This window comes from Plasmodium falciparum (genome assembly GCF_000002765.6).
Source record: "Plasmodium falciparum 3D7 genome assembly, chromosome: 11".
Classification (NCBI taxonomy): Eukaryota; Apicomplexa; class Aconoidasida; order Haemosporida; family Plasmodiidae; genus Plasmodium; species Plasmodium falciparum.
Window position 1 is genome coordinate 1,332,832 of NC_037282.1, and position 17,732 is coordinate 1,350,563.

General features: G+C 18.5%; 3 protein-coding genes across 3 annotated transcripts; 2 read left to right on the forward strand and 1 right to left on the reverse strand.

The window, feature by feature from the left end:
- Positions 1 to 704: 704 nt before the first annotated feature.
- PF3D7_1134300 (conserved Plasmodium protein, unknown function) lies at positions 705 to 7,388 on the forward strand (the record flags this gene model as incomplete). Its single annotated transcript, XM_001347989.1, has 1 exon — positions 705 to 7,388. One exon carries the CDS (start codon positions 705 to 707, stop codon positions 7,386 to 7,388), a length of 6,684 nt encoding a protein of 2,227 aa, XP_001348025.1.
- Positions 7,389 to 7,654: 266 nt separating this feature from the next.
- Positions 7,655 to 8,849, reverse strand: PF3D7_1134400 (conserved protein, unknown function; the record flags this gene model as incomplete). The annotated part of the gene is made up of 6 exons (XM_001347990.2): positions 7,655 to 7,792; positions 7,921 to 7,980; positions 8,106 to 8,210; positions 8,318 to 8,410; positions 8,559 to 8,623; positions 8,786 to 8,849. 6 exons carry the CDS (start codon positions 8,847 to 8,849, stop codon positions 7,655 to 7,657), a joined length of 525 nt encoding a protein of 174 aa, XP_001348026.2.
- Positions 8,850 to 11,471: 2,622 nt separating this feature from the next.
- PF3D7_1134500 (alpha/beta hydrolase, putative) lies at positions 11,472 to 16,932 on the forward strand (the record flags this gene model as incomplete). Its single annotated transcript, XM_001347991.2, has 2 exons — positions 11,472 to 16,536; positions 16,763 to 16,932. 2 exons carry the CDS (start codon positions 11,472 to 11,474, stop codon positions 16,930 to 16,932), a joined length of 5,235 nt encoding a protein of 1,744 aa, XP_001348027.2.
- Positions 16,933 to 17,732: the final 800 nt, after the last annotated feature.

Consider the following 17,732-nt stretch of genomic DNA (forward strand, 5'->3'; position numbering starts at 1 on the left):
TATCCATAAAAAAAAATATAATAAAAAATATATTTTTAATTTAAGAATATAATAACATTTTAAAAAGCAAAATATATATGACGACTTTAGTAGTGTTAATTTATTTTTATTATTTTTTTTTATATTTTCCATATTTCTTTTCTTTATTATATATATAATATTTACATAAATTTTTTTTTTTTTTTTTGAAATAATGAAACTATGTAAAAATAATTTCTCAAAAAAAAAAAAATATTCCTTATAATGAATATATAATTAGTTTTCGTAAAAAAAAAAAAAAAAAAAAAAAAAAATATATACATAAATATATTTAAACCTTTTCAGTCTATTATTAATTGATTAAATCTAAATATATATATATATAATAAAAATGAAGAAAATAATTTTTTTTTATAAGAATAGAATATTTTTATATTTAAATATGTGTATTCCGTCATATATATGTGTGTGAACTTTCTTTTTAATGTATGAAAAAATGTGTACATAATTTTTTTTTTTTTTATTCATTTCCGTATTAAGAATTATTAATTTATTTGGCATTATATATTGTAACAATTTGATATATATATATATATATATATATATATATATGTATTTTATTCATACATTTTATGTGTTCTTGAATTTCATGGGAAATTCAGGATAAATAAAAAATATATCTGTACATTTATATATATATATATATATTTTATTCATTTTATAAAATGAGATCGAAATCCATTTCGTATTTCTTATTTTTTAAAAAAAACAAAAAGAAAAATGATTCTTGTGATAGTGTCATAATATCTAGCAATAAGAATTTATCCATTCAATTATCGAAAGGTGAGGATGATGAAAAAAATGAAATAAATGAGGAAAAGAGTTATATAAAAAATGAAGATGTATATAAAAAGGAAAAATTAAAAAAGAAGAAAGAAAACAAGGAAAATAATAAAAAGAAAGATAAAAATGAAGTAGTATATGATTATCATGACATTTCAAATGATGCTACTAGTGATTATGTTAATAATTATAAAGTATATGAAATGAATACTTGTAATATAAAAAAGAAGAGAGAAAGTTTTTTTAAAAAAATTAATATTTTACAAAAATATAAAAATTACAAAATTAGAAAGGCAGCTAGTACCTTTCATACCATAGGACATAAAACATCTTTTTCTGGTACAGATGATGAAATAGAAAATAATCAAAAGAAACAAAAAAAATATAAAATAAAAATTTCTGAATGGAAGGATGATAAATCACATACTTTTCATAAAAAAAATGACATATTGGTATTTGATAAGATGGATAAAAATAAAAAATTTAAAATTGATAACAACAAAAACAATCAAATTAATATAGATAATGAAGAAAGAGTTAATAAAAATTATCCTATGGCTACTAATGTACAAAATTTTAATATAAAATATACATCAATAGATGTAACAAATGACGAATATATTATAGATTCTAATAAACCTGAAGGTTCTATTATGTCTACAGATAAAAAGAATAATAAACTTAATTATAATAATGATACATATGATGTAGACAAAAGCTCTGATATAAATAAGTTAGGTAATATAAAAAAGAATAAATTTGATATTATTACTAAAACAACACATAATATTAATAATAATGTAAATAATATACATAATTATATGATGTATACAAATAAAGAAAATATAAAAATAAATATAAATCATGGAAATCTAAATGGAAGAGAACAAAACAATTATGATGAAGAAAGGAAAGCAAATGTTTATGAAATATTTGAAAATGCAAAAAAATTAGAACCTAATAATATTAATATCAACACAGAAGAACATATTCATATTAGTGAACCCAGCATACCATTTGATATGAAGGATCATAAAAATGATATAAATGAAAAAGATATAATATTAAAATTGATGTATAACAATAACGGTATTTATTTTGATGATGATGATGAAAATCACAAGAATTTATTATACAAAAATAAAGATACACATGTAAAACATTTAAATAATAAATTTAACCATAATTTTATTATATATAATGATCGCGAAGAAGGGGTAAATCAGAAACACGCACAAAAAAAATTAAAAAAAAAAAATACTATTCTTAACAAAAACGAAAATGAAGATATTAATCATAATAGTTTCAAAAGACCTTTATCTAATACGAATATATGTTATAAGGACAAAGATGATAAAATTAAAAATGGTTCTAATAAGTATGATATATTAAATAATGACTATTCTAATGAACACGAAAAAAATAAATATAATGATCATATAACAAAAAATAAAAGAAATCAATCAGCAAATGAAGTAAAATCTAATAATAATGATAACCACAATAATAAAAAAAATAATAATTTTAATATTAATATTAATGATTCATATTCTACAAATATAAATAGAAACCAAAATGTGATGATAAATGATGTAAACGATGTTATTAAGGATCCAAATATGCAGGAAAATACACAAGGTGATGACGAAGGTGGTATTATAAACAAATATTTAATTAACCCTATTTACAATTTATTTCTACGTGCTAATGAAGAAATACAAAATTCAAATAGTACAAACAATAAATTAAAAATGAATAATATAACAAAAAGTTATACAAACGAACTACAAAAGACATATAAAAGTATGTACGATATAAATGATATATCAAATAAGAGAAAAATTAATAATAAAGATATACGTGGAACTAATTTGTATAACACCAAATTATGTAATAATAAATTATATAATTCGAATCCATATAATATGATTCCATATAATATAAACACATATAATAATAATAATAATAATAAGGAAACTTGTACCAGCATAAATATCAAACATTCCGAAAATAAATATCCCTTCAATAAATCTCATGTAAACTCATATATGAAAAATACAAATCATCTTCCTCATAGAAATGCGATTACATCAAATAATAGAAACAATGAAGAATATGAGAAAGAAAAAGAAAAAGATCGTAACATTACTAATGGGAACAATAATTATTTGGTTGAATATAATAATTCTTGTATACCTCCACCACTCAAAAAAATGATACCAATAGATGGTGTGAGAAATAAAAGTATAAATAAATTAAATAATGTAACTAATACGCAACGTACATCAAGTGTTTCATATACGAATAAGAATATTGATGAGAATTCGTTTGATATGCCTATAATAAATGGAATAAGAGAATCTAAATATATAAGTAATAATAATAATATTAATGGTAATTCCATTGGTTTTAATTCATCTAAGTTAGATAATTATCATCACCAATCTATGAATGTGAATGAATCTTATCCTCTAAAAAATATGATGAAAAATAATTATATTGAACATAATTATGATGATAAAAATAATATTTTCCTTGTTAAAAATTATGAAGATACATATTCAAATATTCATAATGGCATACATGAAAATAGCATGCTAAAAAATTATAATTTAAAAAAAGCGTGCACTTTTCATGGGTACTCTAGAAATCACCAAAAAAATATGTATACGGAAGAAAATTTAAATATTAATCAAAAAAAGAATTATAGTCATTATCATAATAATGGAACGGTATTAAAACCTTTGGTAAATACTAATAATGTTGCAGTGAACGAATTTGCAGATATTAATTTATCGGCTCAAAAAAGATTACATAGTTTAAAAAGTATGGGGTACGAGGATAAGAGTATGGAAAATTACAGAAACAAAATATACAACAACATCAATAATAATAATAATAATAATAATGATAATAATATATATAATGATAATGAATATTGTCAGTATAATAATAGTTATTGTTTCGATCATAGTGATTTAAAAAATATGTTTCCATTAAATCATCAGAATAGCAAGTTATTAACACATAGTAATAATAAAAATTCATTTTTTAACGGAATAAATGTAGAATCGAAACATCATTTAGCAAATCCTGAAATAAAAACATTTGCACACAATAGTTATCCTATATTAAATCAAGGTTTAATAAATTGTAACCCCTTACAATGCTTGGGTTATGATTCAAATCAAAGGAATAAGCATAATGTAGTATACATAAAAAAAAATGAATACCTTAATAAAAACATTGGCTCTATTATAAATGTTCTTAAAAGAGAAGGACTAAGAAAAATTTCTACACATAATGGAAAATTCGAATCATTTAGTAATATGGATAATAAAAATGTATATATGGAAGGACTAAACATACAAGATAATGTTAATAATAATAATAATAAAGAAAGTTGTGATAATATTAAACATATGAGAACAAAAAGTTTAAATTTTGTAAGTAGAGAATCCTATGGCGAACATAAAAGTCTAGATGTTTACCAGGAATGTTATGTAAAAAATAATAAACTTATTAATAAGGTAAATGATAAAAAATATGAGGACAATAATAATTCCTATCTTAATGAAGATGATAACGCTAGTATGCAATTTTATGAAGAAACTAATAGTAATCCATATATTGTAGACCAGGAAAATAATATGAAAAATTATGTCAATAATGTTTTATATAACAACAATAGCAATTATTATGTTGATTCAAAGAATTATGATAAATCTAAAGAGAATGCAGAAAATAAATCAGATGATATATTAAATAATGAAAATATACATACCTTAAAAGATCAAAAAAAGAAAATACAAAATAATAATGAATTCATTAGTGAACAGGCTGATATAGAAAATATAAGAAATTCTCAAGAAGAAGTATATGAGAAAGAACACGAACCTTTGTGGGTAATAAATGCATCTAATGAAGAAAAGAAATCATATGAAGAATTGATATACAGCGATATGTCATCTAATCGTGTTACGAAAAATAAATATAGTGATATGAATAATGTTGAGGTATTATTAAATGAAGATAATTTATTAACTACTGAAAAATACAAGGTGCAATTAGAAAAAGAAAATAAAATGATTGATATGTATGAAACGGTAGAGGAGAATATAAATACAATTAAAACAGAAAATACGAACGACATAAATGAAGAAGTTAGAAACGAACAAAAAAGAGAAAGTATCAATCATATTAATGATACAAATATAAATCATATAATAGATGAATATCCCAATGATACATATAATTTCATAAAAGATATAGAATGTGTACATAACAATGAAAATAACATGTACAATTCTATTGAACAATATACATTTTATCATGATACACGTAATAATCATTTAGTTGATAAAAATAATCAAAATTTTATATTCGAAGAGGAAGGTTTAAATGAATTGAACTTTGAAGAAAAAAAGGTATATATAGAAAATAATACCAAGGATGATCACAAGGGAGATAGCAAAACAAGTAACTTAACATCTTTAAGGAATACCATATGTAAAAGTGAAAACGATCATAATGAAAAAAATGAAAACACATATGTGGTTAGAAAAGGCGAAAAAGGAATTAAACGTAAGGTTTCCATGAAGAAAAGAAATGAAAAGCTAAATGAAGAAAATTATATTAATAATATATACGATAAAATGGATAACCATAGACAAAATGATATTACAAAAAAAGAAAATGACGAAGAAAATTATATTTTGTACAACAACGTAAAGGTTAATTATGATGAATATATAGAAAATGGAAATAAAATAAAAATAACGGAAGAATCATTAAATGTCTTTTATAAAGAAAATCAAAATGAGGAAGATTCTTCTACAAAAAAGTTGAATAGTACAAGTAAAATAAAACGTGCAAACAAAGGGAAAACAAAAAAAAAGAATGTTATCACAAGGGTACATAAAACAAAACAAAAAATTGAATATGTTACAAATAGTTTTAATAAATCTTCCAAAGGTGAAAATTCAGAAATAGGAAAAATTGGAGGTAGGAGTAAATCATTATTAACACACAGCAAGAAAGTTAGTGAACGAAATAAAAATAAAATAGAAAAAATTAATGATACAAATTCAAAGATAATAAAAGGAAAAAAGAGTAATAGCCAAAGCAAACTTGGGAAGGATACAAAAATTAGAGGGAAATCAAAAACTGGGGAATATATAAAAAATAAAGATTTAAGAAAAAAATCTAACGAAAAAAACAAAACAGTGATGGATAATATAAATACTATAAATAATTCTTCAGTATCTAACCTAAAAAGCAAAAAACATAAATTGAAAAAAAAAAAAAAAAAAAATATATCTATGGAAAATATAAATAAAAATATAACAAATGAATTTTGTTCTATGGAAAGAAAAGGAACCGTTCTATTATCTAATATGAGTATTAAGAAGATTGATAATGCAAATAGTTGTACATTAAATGAACCATTAGAGGAAAATACCTTAAATTATGAAAGTAATAATAACTGTAGTAATAGTAATTTATCTAAGGATAAAGAAAAAGATAGAAATATATTGTGTAATAAATATTATAGTGATGAGGAAACAAACTCTTTAAACAAAATGTATACATCGAATATACCAGAAATAAGTAATTATTATAAGGAAATTCAAGCAATTAATTACATATTAAGTAATATTAATAATCCAAATTTTTTAAATTCCCTCGAACTGAATGATTTAATAAATATTGAAAAAAAATTTATTAACGAAAATATATATATTAATAAGCAGATAATAGCCTGTAATGTAAAAAATGAAAAATCAAATGATGAGATGGTCGAGAAAAATGAACGCAAAGTGGATGAAGAAAAAGGAGAAGACGAACAAGAAATAAAAGCAAAGGAAAATAATAATAAAGAAGAAAACCAAGATAATGAAAATAATAATAAAGAAGAAAACCATGATAATGAAAATAATAATAAAGAAGAAAATCAAGATAATGAAAATAATAATAAAGAAGAAAACCAAGATAATGAAAATAATAATAAAGAAGAAAATCAAGATAATGAAAATAATAATAAAGAAGAAAACCAAAAAAATGAAAATGGTATTATTTATGATAGCAGGTTTAGTATTATCTATTTAGAACACGATTTAATATATTTAAAAAAAAATAATTTAAAAGTGATACTTAATGTTTTGCTGTCAAATGTGTATTGCTTTTTTGAAATTAAATTAACCATAATATTGTTAAATTTCTTTATATCTAATAATTGTCAATGGAGTTTCAGTTTATTTCCCCTTTCATTAATTAATAAATTAATACATAAATTCAGTTTAAAGATAAATAAGAAAGTTCCTAAATATAAATTGGAAAATATGAATATTAACTCACCAAATATTCCATATACATATCTTTTTATATGTGATGGAAGTAACTATTTATGTATTAATGACAATTCATTAAATAACGAGGTATATGAAAACAAGATGAAATTGAACAATATCATTGGATATTACCATTATATTAATTTGAATAGATTAACATATTATTTAGAAAAGGTAAATGCTAATTTTGTTTATAACCATCATATATATGAATAAATGAATCAGTATATACTCTATTTGGATAAATTAAAATATATTTATATATTACTTTTTTTTTTTTTTTTTTTTTTTTATTCTTCTACAATGTTATATATTATATATAAATTTACCAGAAGTAAACATTATGTATGTAAACATTGTTATTTTAATTTTTTTGTAGTTTTTCTTTCATTTTTTTTTGTCGTTGTTAATTGAATTAATAAAAACAAATATAATAAAAAATAATACATAAAAAATGAATATGAATATATTAATAAAACATATTATGTTTTTCTACTTCTAAATACACCTTTCTTCATACCCCAGGAGTTATGTTCACCTTTCTTAACTCTCTGCATACCGTAAGTCTTATTTATATTGTACTTTAACATTAAGCCAAATTTTGTATCCAAATAATTTTCCTATTAAAAAAAAAATAAATATATATGTATATATATAGATAGATTTATTTATAACAAAACCATGCTGAAACATATGTATCTATATATTTTTTATATGTAATGTAAAAAAAAAAAAAAAAAAAAAAAACCTTCTCTGTGTTTTCATCAAGTTTTCGAAATCCTTCCTTAATTTTATGTATATTTTCTTGCTGAAAAAAAAAAAAAAAAAAAAAAAAAAAAAAAAAATTCTTTTTCTTGTGCAAATAGAAATATCAGATTTTTATATGTTATAATTATTTCTGTACAATATTATTTTATGAATATTTTATTTTACTAATATTTTGAAATCCAAATAGTTTAAAAACATTAGGGGCCTCTTAGCAAAATCGCAAACACACAAAACAGTTTCAGAGGCAATTTTCTCATTATTAGAATTCAACTAAAAATTAAGATTAAATGATAATCATTATAAATAGTTATGAATAAAAAAGGTAAGAAAAGGGAAAAAAATAAAAATAAAACAAGGAAAAACATAATTTCTATTACTAATGGGGTAACTGAGGTAGACATTTCGTTATCAAACTTGATATCTCTTTTGAAGGCATTAAAAACGAAAAATTGTTTTCCATACGGTTCAATCTGTACAAATTTTAAAAGAATATATAAACATATAAATATATAAATATATAAATACATATATATATTATATATATATATATATATATATATATATATAATGTAATAATTTTTCATTTATATTTTTAAATGTCACTTATTTTTCTCTTACAGGGTGTATAGTGGAACAATCTTCTGGGGGCCAGTTAAATCGTCTGAGACGATTATAAATAATTTCTATCAAACAATTAAAAATAATGATATATATATATATATATATATTTATTTATTTATTTATATAGTAATATATATAATTATTGTTATAATTACAATAAAAATAATCTTATAAATGTAAAGTATAACATTTTTTGCTTTCTCCTTTTTCATTTCTATATTTACTTTTGTGAGCATTTAAACGGAAAACATTGTGCCTAACACCTGTAACATTTTTTATAGATGTCATTTTTTAAATATTATTTTTATGAGTAAATATATTATGATATATTTATGAATATTATTTGATTTTCCTCATAATTCCAAACAATTTTGTAACAACATGTATATATATATATATATATATATGTGTATATTTATTTTAGTTTGATACAAAAATAAAAAATGTATTATAGCATTTAAGTTATGGAAAGTTTTTAGAAAAATATATATATATATATATATATATATATATATTCAATTAGAAAAAAAATATTTCTTCTTTGTACTTATATATATTTAATTATAAAACATTTTTATAAACATTTAAATATATATTTTTCAGGGGAAAAGAATATTTTAATTGTATGGATATATTAATATTATTCATCAAAGAAATACAGAAAAAAAAATTTACACATTAATTAAAATCATAAATATATATATATATATTTTATCTCTATGAGAATGAATTTTTAAAAATATTTATGTATAATAAACCTATATATACATTTATATATATGATAATTTTTTAGGATAAAATAAAATTAGGAGAAATATAACATAATGGATATATACATAAGCATATGTATCAATGAACCTTAAAGAACTTGGAATGAAATAATTTCTAATATAATTAAAAATTATTACATAACAAAATTATACTTATTAGTAAAAATGTGTTTCAAAATATATATCCTTTTTTGTTATATATATATATATATATATATATATATATTATACATTCGTAATTTATTTTTTATATTATATATATCTGGATGTAATATTCATCTTTATTATTTATTTATATTTAGAAAAAAAAGAAAGAAAAGAAATTTCACCATTCCATTTATATTTATTATACATATATTTATATTCCTATAATGTATAATATAATATAATCACAAGTATTTACATATATATGTTTTGTTAACTTAATTATTCACCAAAAATTGAACATTGAATGAACCAAATGATGTTTCCCTTTTCATGTTTACAATATAGGATATTTTTCTCAAAATAATTTTTATTTGAAAATAAATAAATAAATATATATATATGTATATTGACAAATACGTTTTAGGTATGTTTATTATAGTATATCCCATTTCATATAATAAAGATAACAATTATTTTTTATTTTTAAAAGGTCAATTTTGATTAATTTTTTCTTTTATTAAAAAAAATTTCCTTTTTTTATGTAACATTGTTTTTAACAATAGTTATGGTGATAAATATAAAATAATTATTTATATAAAAAAAACATATATATTAAATATATATATAAATATATTTTCATTTTTTATTTATAATAAAAAATAATGTGGATAATATAAAAATAAAATTATTTGAAGAACAAAAATATGGTTATTATATTATACATTATATATGTATATATATTATATATATAATATACATATATATTTTTTTAAATTTTAGAATATGACAACATTCATTGTGCATCTTATATTTCAAGGAAGATAATAATAGAAAATTATTTCTTTAAATTATTTATATTATACATATATATTATGTATATATATATATATATTATATATTTTTTTTTATTAATTATATTAATATTTTTATAAGTACTTAAAAATAAAACATTACGCTTAATATTAAAATTTTGTATTATTTTAAACATTACTTTGTATTTGTATATATTTCATATCTAGGATTATAATAATTTATTACTTTTATTATGTATTTTTTTTTTTTTTTTTTTTTTTCTTTTTGTAACGTTTATAAGATATATATAATATATATATATATATAAATATATATATATAATTATTGAAGTTCATACAAATAAATATAATTAACTTCAATTGTTGTTTTTATTATATATAAACACGTTTTGGTTTTTTTTTGTTTTTTTGTTTTTTTGTTTTTTTTATATTATTTGTTCAGTTATATATTTGAATAAGTATGAAAATTAGTAATTTAAAAAAATCCTTGTGTATATATATTATATATTTAATTATTGTTTTGTAAAAAAAAAAAAAAGTACATTATACATATATTTATTATATAATGAAATATTATACTGTTCTTTTATAATAAATATGAAGTACTATAAATATGGTATATTTATTATATATACTTTGTAAAGCCAATGTATGCATAAATATATATATATATATATATATATAAATATTTATATATATAAATATATATATATAGTTATGTTTTTATTTAAATATATTAATGTGTGCGTGTATGTAATATTTTCATACATATATATGACATATATATATTTATATACTATTCTCCATATATAATTTTAAGAGTAAATATGAGATTAATAAAATGATAAAAAAAAAAAAAAAAAAAAAAAAAAAAGTGAAAAATAAAAAGAAAGTTCAATAGTAAGTTCAAAATAAAATTCAATAGAAAATTCAAAATAAAGTTCAATAGAAAGTTCAAAATAAAATTCAATAGAAAGTTCAAAATAAAATTCAATAGAAAATTCAATAGAATATTCAAAATAAAACTCCATAGAATATTCAAAATAAAACTCAATAGAATATGCAAAAGTAAAATCAATTGAAAAAAGTAACATGAAAATTCTAAAGAAAATACAAATGAATATAGCAATATAAATTACCTATTCATTTTCATGATTTAAAAAAAAAAAAAAAAAAAAAAAATGTATGATAGGTTCCTTGAGAAAATAAGTATTATTTCTCTTAACTTATTATCAAAAATTAATTTAAAAAATTCATATAATGATGAAAATTTAAATGTAATAAAACGTGATAAAAGATTTAATACATTACCCTTATTGCTACGAATTGAATATGACGAAATAAATAAGTATGGGGACTATAATAAGAGAAAAAAGAGAAATCCTATTTTTATAAGTTATTATAAGAAAAAAAATGTGTTTATTCATTTATTAAACCAAGAAAAATATGTACCTAAATTTGAACTGTTAATTAATGATATAATAAAAACATATAGAGATAGGGAATTTTTAAGTGATTTTTCTTTAAATTTTCTTTATGAAGTTGTTAAAAGCAAAAACAGTTTTAATCTTTTAAGTAATAATGATGTACATGGTTTATTATTAATACTTGGTCAAGAGTTTCTGAAATGTAATACTGATACATTAGATAAGGAGGTTATAAAAGAACAAAAGGATAATTTATACAATAACTATAATATATTTTTACATGATGAAAATAATGACTATAATGAAAATGAAGAAGAAAACTATAAAAGAAAATTAGAAAAATTAAATTTACTTCTTAATGAAAGAAATATGAAAATATTAAAAATAAGTTGTTTTTTATTAAGATATATATCTATAGATAATAGACAAAGTAAAATGGTAGATGATATTTTTATGTTTTTTTTTTTAATGAAATTAAATTTTGTTATGAATATGAAGAAAGATATACAAAGGAAACATATCGAAAAAGATTTTAATTTCAATTTTTATTTTTATATTTTATTATTATATTATTATATATATATTTATAATACTACAAGAAAAATTAAAATATTTGATCAGGGATTAATACATCATTATGAATATAAACCATTGAATGAATTTAATACAATATATAAAAATTATGAAAATTTAAAAAAAAATCAATTTTTTAATTTAAATAGATATGGAATATATAATCGTAAAGATGAAGAATTAGAATATTATAATATTCTAAATAATAATAATAATTATAATATTCAATATAATAATAATAATAATAATTATAATAATAGAAATATGTTTTATCAATATAATTATGTGAATGATAAAAAATGTATTTTTTTTTTAAAAAGAAATTATTTTATCAATTCTAAATTTTTAAAAAATAATTTTCCAATCTATTTCCAATTTAATGATTTATCAAATATAAATTTTTTAACGGATTATAACAATTTTAAAATTTTAAGAAAAAAATTTTATGAAAATACTTATAAATATAAATCAGATATTATAAATGAATCATTGAAAAGTTATGTTTTATTTACATTAAATTTATTGTTTAAATTAAATAATGTTGATAAAACTAATGAAGATATGTTAATAAGCAATGTTAAAAAAGTAGATAAGCAAAATAGCAAAAATAATCTAACATTAATAAACAGCTTTTTATCAGCAGCTTCTGTTGGAAAACGATGGATGTTAATGTTCTGGTTTATTCCTTTTTCTAAAAAAAAAGAAAATAAAACAAATAATAATCGAAACGATAATAATAACGACAACATAAATAATAGTAATTCTGTTGAAAGGGTGGGTAAGGTATCTAAAAATATTTTATTAAAAAATTTAAACGAAAAGAAGAAAAACTGTAAAAATAAAATTATGTTATGTGAACTTATTTATCAATCCTTAGATTATATTACATTAAATGAACAAGTTCAATATAATAATAAGGGCTATAATATTATTGAGAGCTGCTTAACTGAAATTATTAATCATATTGAAAGAAAATATAAATTAAAATATGTAAGTAGTACTAAAGATAGCAATGTCGTTTTAGATAATGAAAATAAGAAAAAAAATAAAAATGAAAAGAATACATCTGAAAATGATGAAAATATTTTGTTTAATATTATAAATATAGATAATAAATTAAAAAATCCAAAGAATATTGTAAATGTTGAACATTTGTTAAAAAAATTAAATGAACTATTAAAGCTTACACAAAATTCTTCAGTTTATGTTAACACAGGATTACATATTATATTAAGAAATATGTTTATAAATAGATTAAATTCTTTAAATCTAGATTTATTATTTCTAATTAATATGTATTCAAATAATAATTATAAAAAGAAATTTTTTCATTATGATCAAAGATATATAATATCAAATAATGATTCCGAAAAAAATGAATCTAAAAATAATAAGGAAATGGATTTGAAAGAATTAAATAAAAAACAAAAAGACACACACAATGATTTTTTGTCTAATGATATAAATACAAATGAAAATATTATGAAACAATATGATAATGAAAATATAACAACACCTGATAGTAATAATAATAATAACAATATTAATGGTATTAAAACATTAAACATTTCTTCTTTAAACGTATCACCAAATAACAAAACAGAAGAAGATCATTTTAATTTAGAAGTTACTAAAAAAACACAAGGATTTCGTAAAAGATTAAATGATAATATATATAATGAACTAAGTATTATATTAAGAATATATGCAAATTGTTTAACATCAAAAGATATTTGTTTTGATTCCTTTTCATTATTATATTGTATGTATAAAAATATTATTCAAAATATTTTAAGAATATCATTTAATTTTACTTATTTTTTTAGTGCAGAATTCTTTTTTTTTAATGATAACATGAATTTAAACTCTTTAGTAAATATAAAAAACCAATTACTTCCAAGTTGTTTATTATTCGATAGTATACGTGCCTTAACCAATATGAAATCACACTATGCATATTATACACATATAATGAAACAAAGGAAAAAACTCGAAAAAAAGTTAGAAAAAGATAAAAATAAAAAATTGCTATTGAGTACATTAAATATAAAAGAGATAAAAAGAACAAAGAAACAAAATAAAATAGTAGTTACTTCTGCAAAGGAATATGATAAGAAACCATATCATAAATATGAGAGATTTTTAGAAAAGGTAGATAAAATGATAAAAAAGGAAATTTGTTATAAAGAAATAAAATATATTAATACTCCACATAATCACAGTATTATGAATTTAAATAATATATTGAAATATATATATGGTAATACCTATTTTAATAATTATTATAATAATAATTACCTTATATATTTTAAAAATATAAAAAGAAAATTACAAAGAAAAATATTATTAGATGAACATATATATATGATTAGTAAATATAATCAACAATTTTATCAACTAAATGATCGTTTCTTACCTATCTATAGTTATTCTAAGAAATATAATATATATAGGAATAAACCTTTAAAAAAATATCATAAAAAAAATATATATAAAAACAATACATTGGAACAAATGAATCAAATGGATTTCCATGGAAGTGATAAAAAAGTAATTGATAATAATAGTATGACTAATCAGAATAGTTTAAAAAATAATACAAATGAAATATTAAACAAAAAAATAAAAGGTCGTGAAATGAAAAAAAGGAAAATAATGAAGAAAAAAATAAAAAAGAGGAAAGAATTGGATTTGATATTTATACATGGGTTAAGAGGTAATGCACTTCGTACATGGCGTTTTTCTAATTTATATCATAATGGATCTGATTATCATTTTTATTATAAAAATAAAAATTTAGAAAAATTTAAAAAAAAGGATTCTGATCTTTTGAAATATAATACTAATGAAAAGAGTGTAAACAATAATAACAACAACAATAACAAAAATAAAAATAATGTAAGCAATAATAAAAATAAAAATAATGTAAGCAATAACAAAAATAAAAATAATGTAAGCAATAACAAAAATAAAAATAATGTAAGCAATAACAAAAATAAAAACAATGTAAACAATAACAATAATAAAAACAATGTAAACAATAACAATAATAATAATATGAATAACATATTTAATAATAATAAGTGGAACTTTCTCGAAATGACAAATTTGAATAATAAATTTTTTACAAATGAAAAAAATAATACTCTCAAGGAAAATAATAAAGATTTGTCGAATAATACTAATACAATTAATGTAAAATTTAATAGTATGGAAAAATTAGAAGAAAAGGATAATGTTATTATATATGACGATTTTAGAAAAAAGGTAAGACGCTTAATGAAAATAAAAAATAACTTTCAATTTATTTTTAATAACCATTTAATAAATATATTAATGTTAAATTATAAACATAATCAAAATATCGTACCAATGTATACTAAGACAAATGTAATTAATAAAAATTTATTCAAATCCTTATTTTTACAAAATAAGAAATTGAAACATGATTTAGATATTTATAGTGATGAATTATCATATCTTATATGGCCTTTTTATTTATTATATCCAATTAAAAGAAATGCAAATATTTATGTTTTTAATTATCATTCCCCATTATATCCAGATGGTAATTTTTACACAAAAGTTTACTATAAAAATGATAATAAAAATAGCACAAAATTGTATACAAAGCATAATGACAGAAGAAACAAAAATAAAAAAGTAGAACATATAAAGAAACAAGAAGATATATCATTAAAAAATAATTCTATTACTAATGTTAATGTAGAAAAAGAAAAAAATGCAGATAATATGTATAATTATTATATGAACGTTGTAAATTCATTTTTTAATACAAAAAAGGATGATAATAATAATAATAATAATATTCTTGAATATAATGCACATAAAGAAAAATACTTTTATACAGATAGGATGAATTTTGATGAAATGTCTAGTTTCTTATTAAAAAAATTAAAAAATACGAATATTGGAAAAAAAAATGATATAATGTTTGTAGCTCATTCTATGGGAGGATTATTAACACAATATATTCTCTTAAAAAATGATCATTTTTTAAATAAAACAAAATGTATTTTTTTTTATGCTACTCCGCATTTTGGTTCACCTTTATCATCAAGTGCTTACTTATTAAAACCATTCCTATCACCCTATGTGTATCAGTTAAATGATTACGATTCTAAATTAAATTATTTACAACAATCTTTTAAGGAACGAATTAAAAATAAAGATTTAGTTATATACTCTTTTTCTGAGTCGGAGAAATCTCCTTTACCCTTTATAGGTAAACCATATGATCTTTTAAATATATGATCAACATATATAAAATGGTTAAATTATTGTTCTATATATGTGGGGAAAAATAAATTATAAATTATAAATTATGTGTCCCATAAAGTACTATATCAAAAATATGTCTTTTGAACCTACCATATATATATATATATATATCTATATATATATATTTATTTATTTATTTTCATATTTATGTTTTTTTTTTATTTTTATAGGAGTATATACAATGATAGTTCCGTGCACCTCAGCATATTTATATTATTCTAAAATTTTTACCATTATTAAATATTGTAATCATTTGGAAATAAGTAAATTAAACAGTGAAGAAGATGTAAAATTTTATTATTTGAATAAAGTAATGAAGGAGTTTTCAAAGATAAAGTAAAAATTTAAAATAATATAAAATAAAGAAATATTTGTATTTTTTTATGTCTTATATAATAATCTCTCTATATCTATATCTACATATATATATAAACATATATATATAAACATATATATATATTTTTGTATTTATTTATTTTTTTAATATATATATATACATTTTATGTTGTAAACCATGTTAATGTATAATTTTTAATTAAAATTATCGTTTTTATTAATAAATATATTTCTAGTTTATATTATATTATTTATTCATTTGTTTGATTTATACATTAATATATATATATATATTCATTTTCATTTTTTTTTTTTTTTTTTTTTCTTTTTTTTTTTTGGTTTGTCAATATTATGAATTATGTAAAAATTTGTTATTTACTTTTTCTTATTTTTTTTGAATCCAAAAAAAAAAAAAAATGGTGTTCTAAAGTTACTTTTTCTGTAAACGTTTTTACGTGTCTAATATTGTTTTTTCATGAACATTAAATTTTTTAAATTAATTTTATGAAATTTTTATATATTTTATATATTTTATTTATTTATTTTATTTATTTATTTTATTTATTTTTTTTTTTTTTAATTCGTATTTTGAGTTATACATATATATATTGAATCATGGATGTAAAAAAAAAAAAAAATTAAAATATAGAAAATTTTGTTTTTCATATATTTATAAAATATGTTTTTTTTATTTTTTTTATTTTTATATATAATATATAAAACTGTGAAAGAAAATAAATACATGAGACAATAAATTTTAAATATATTTTAAAAATTGAAAAGAATTTACAAGTATGATGTATT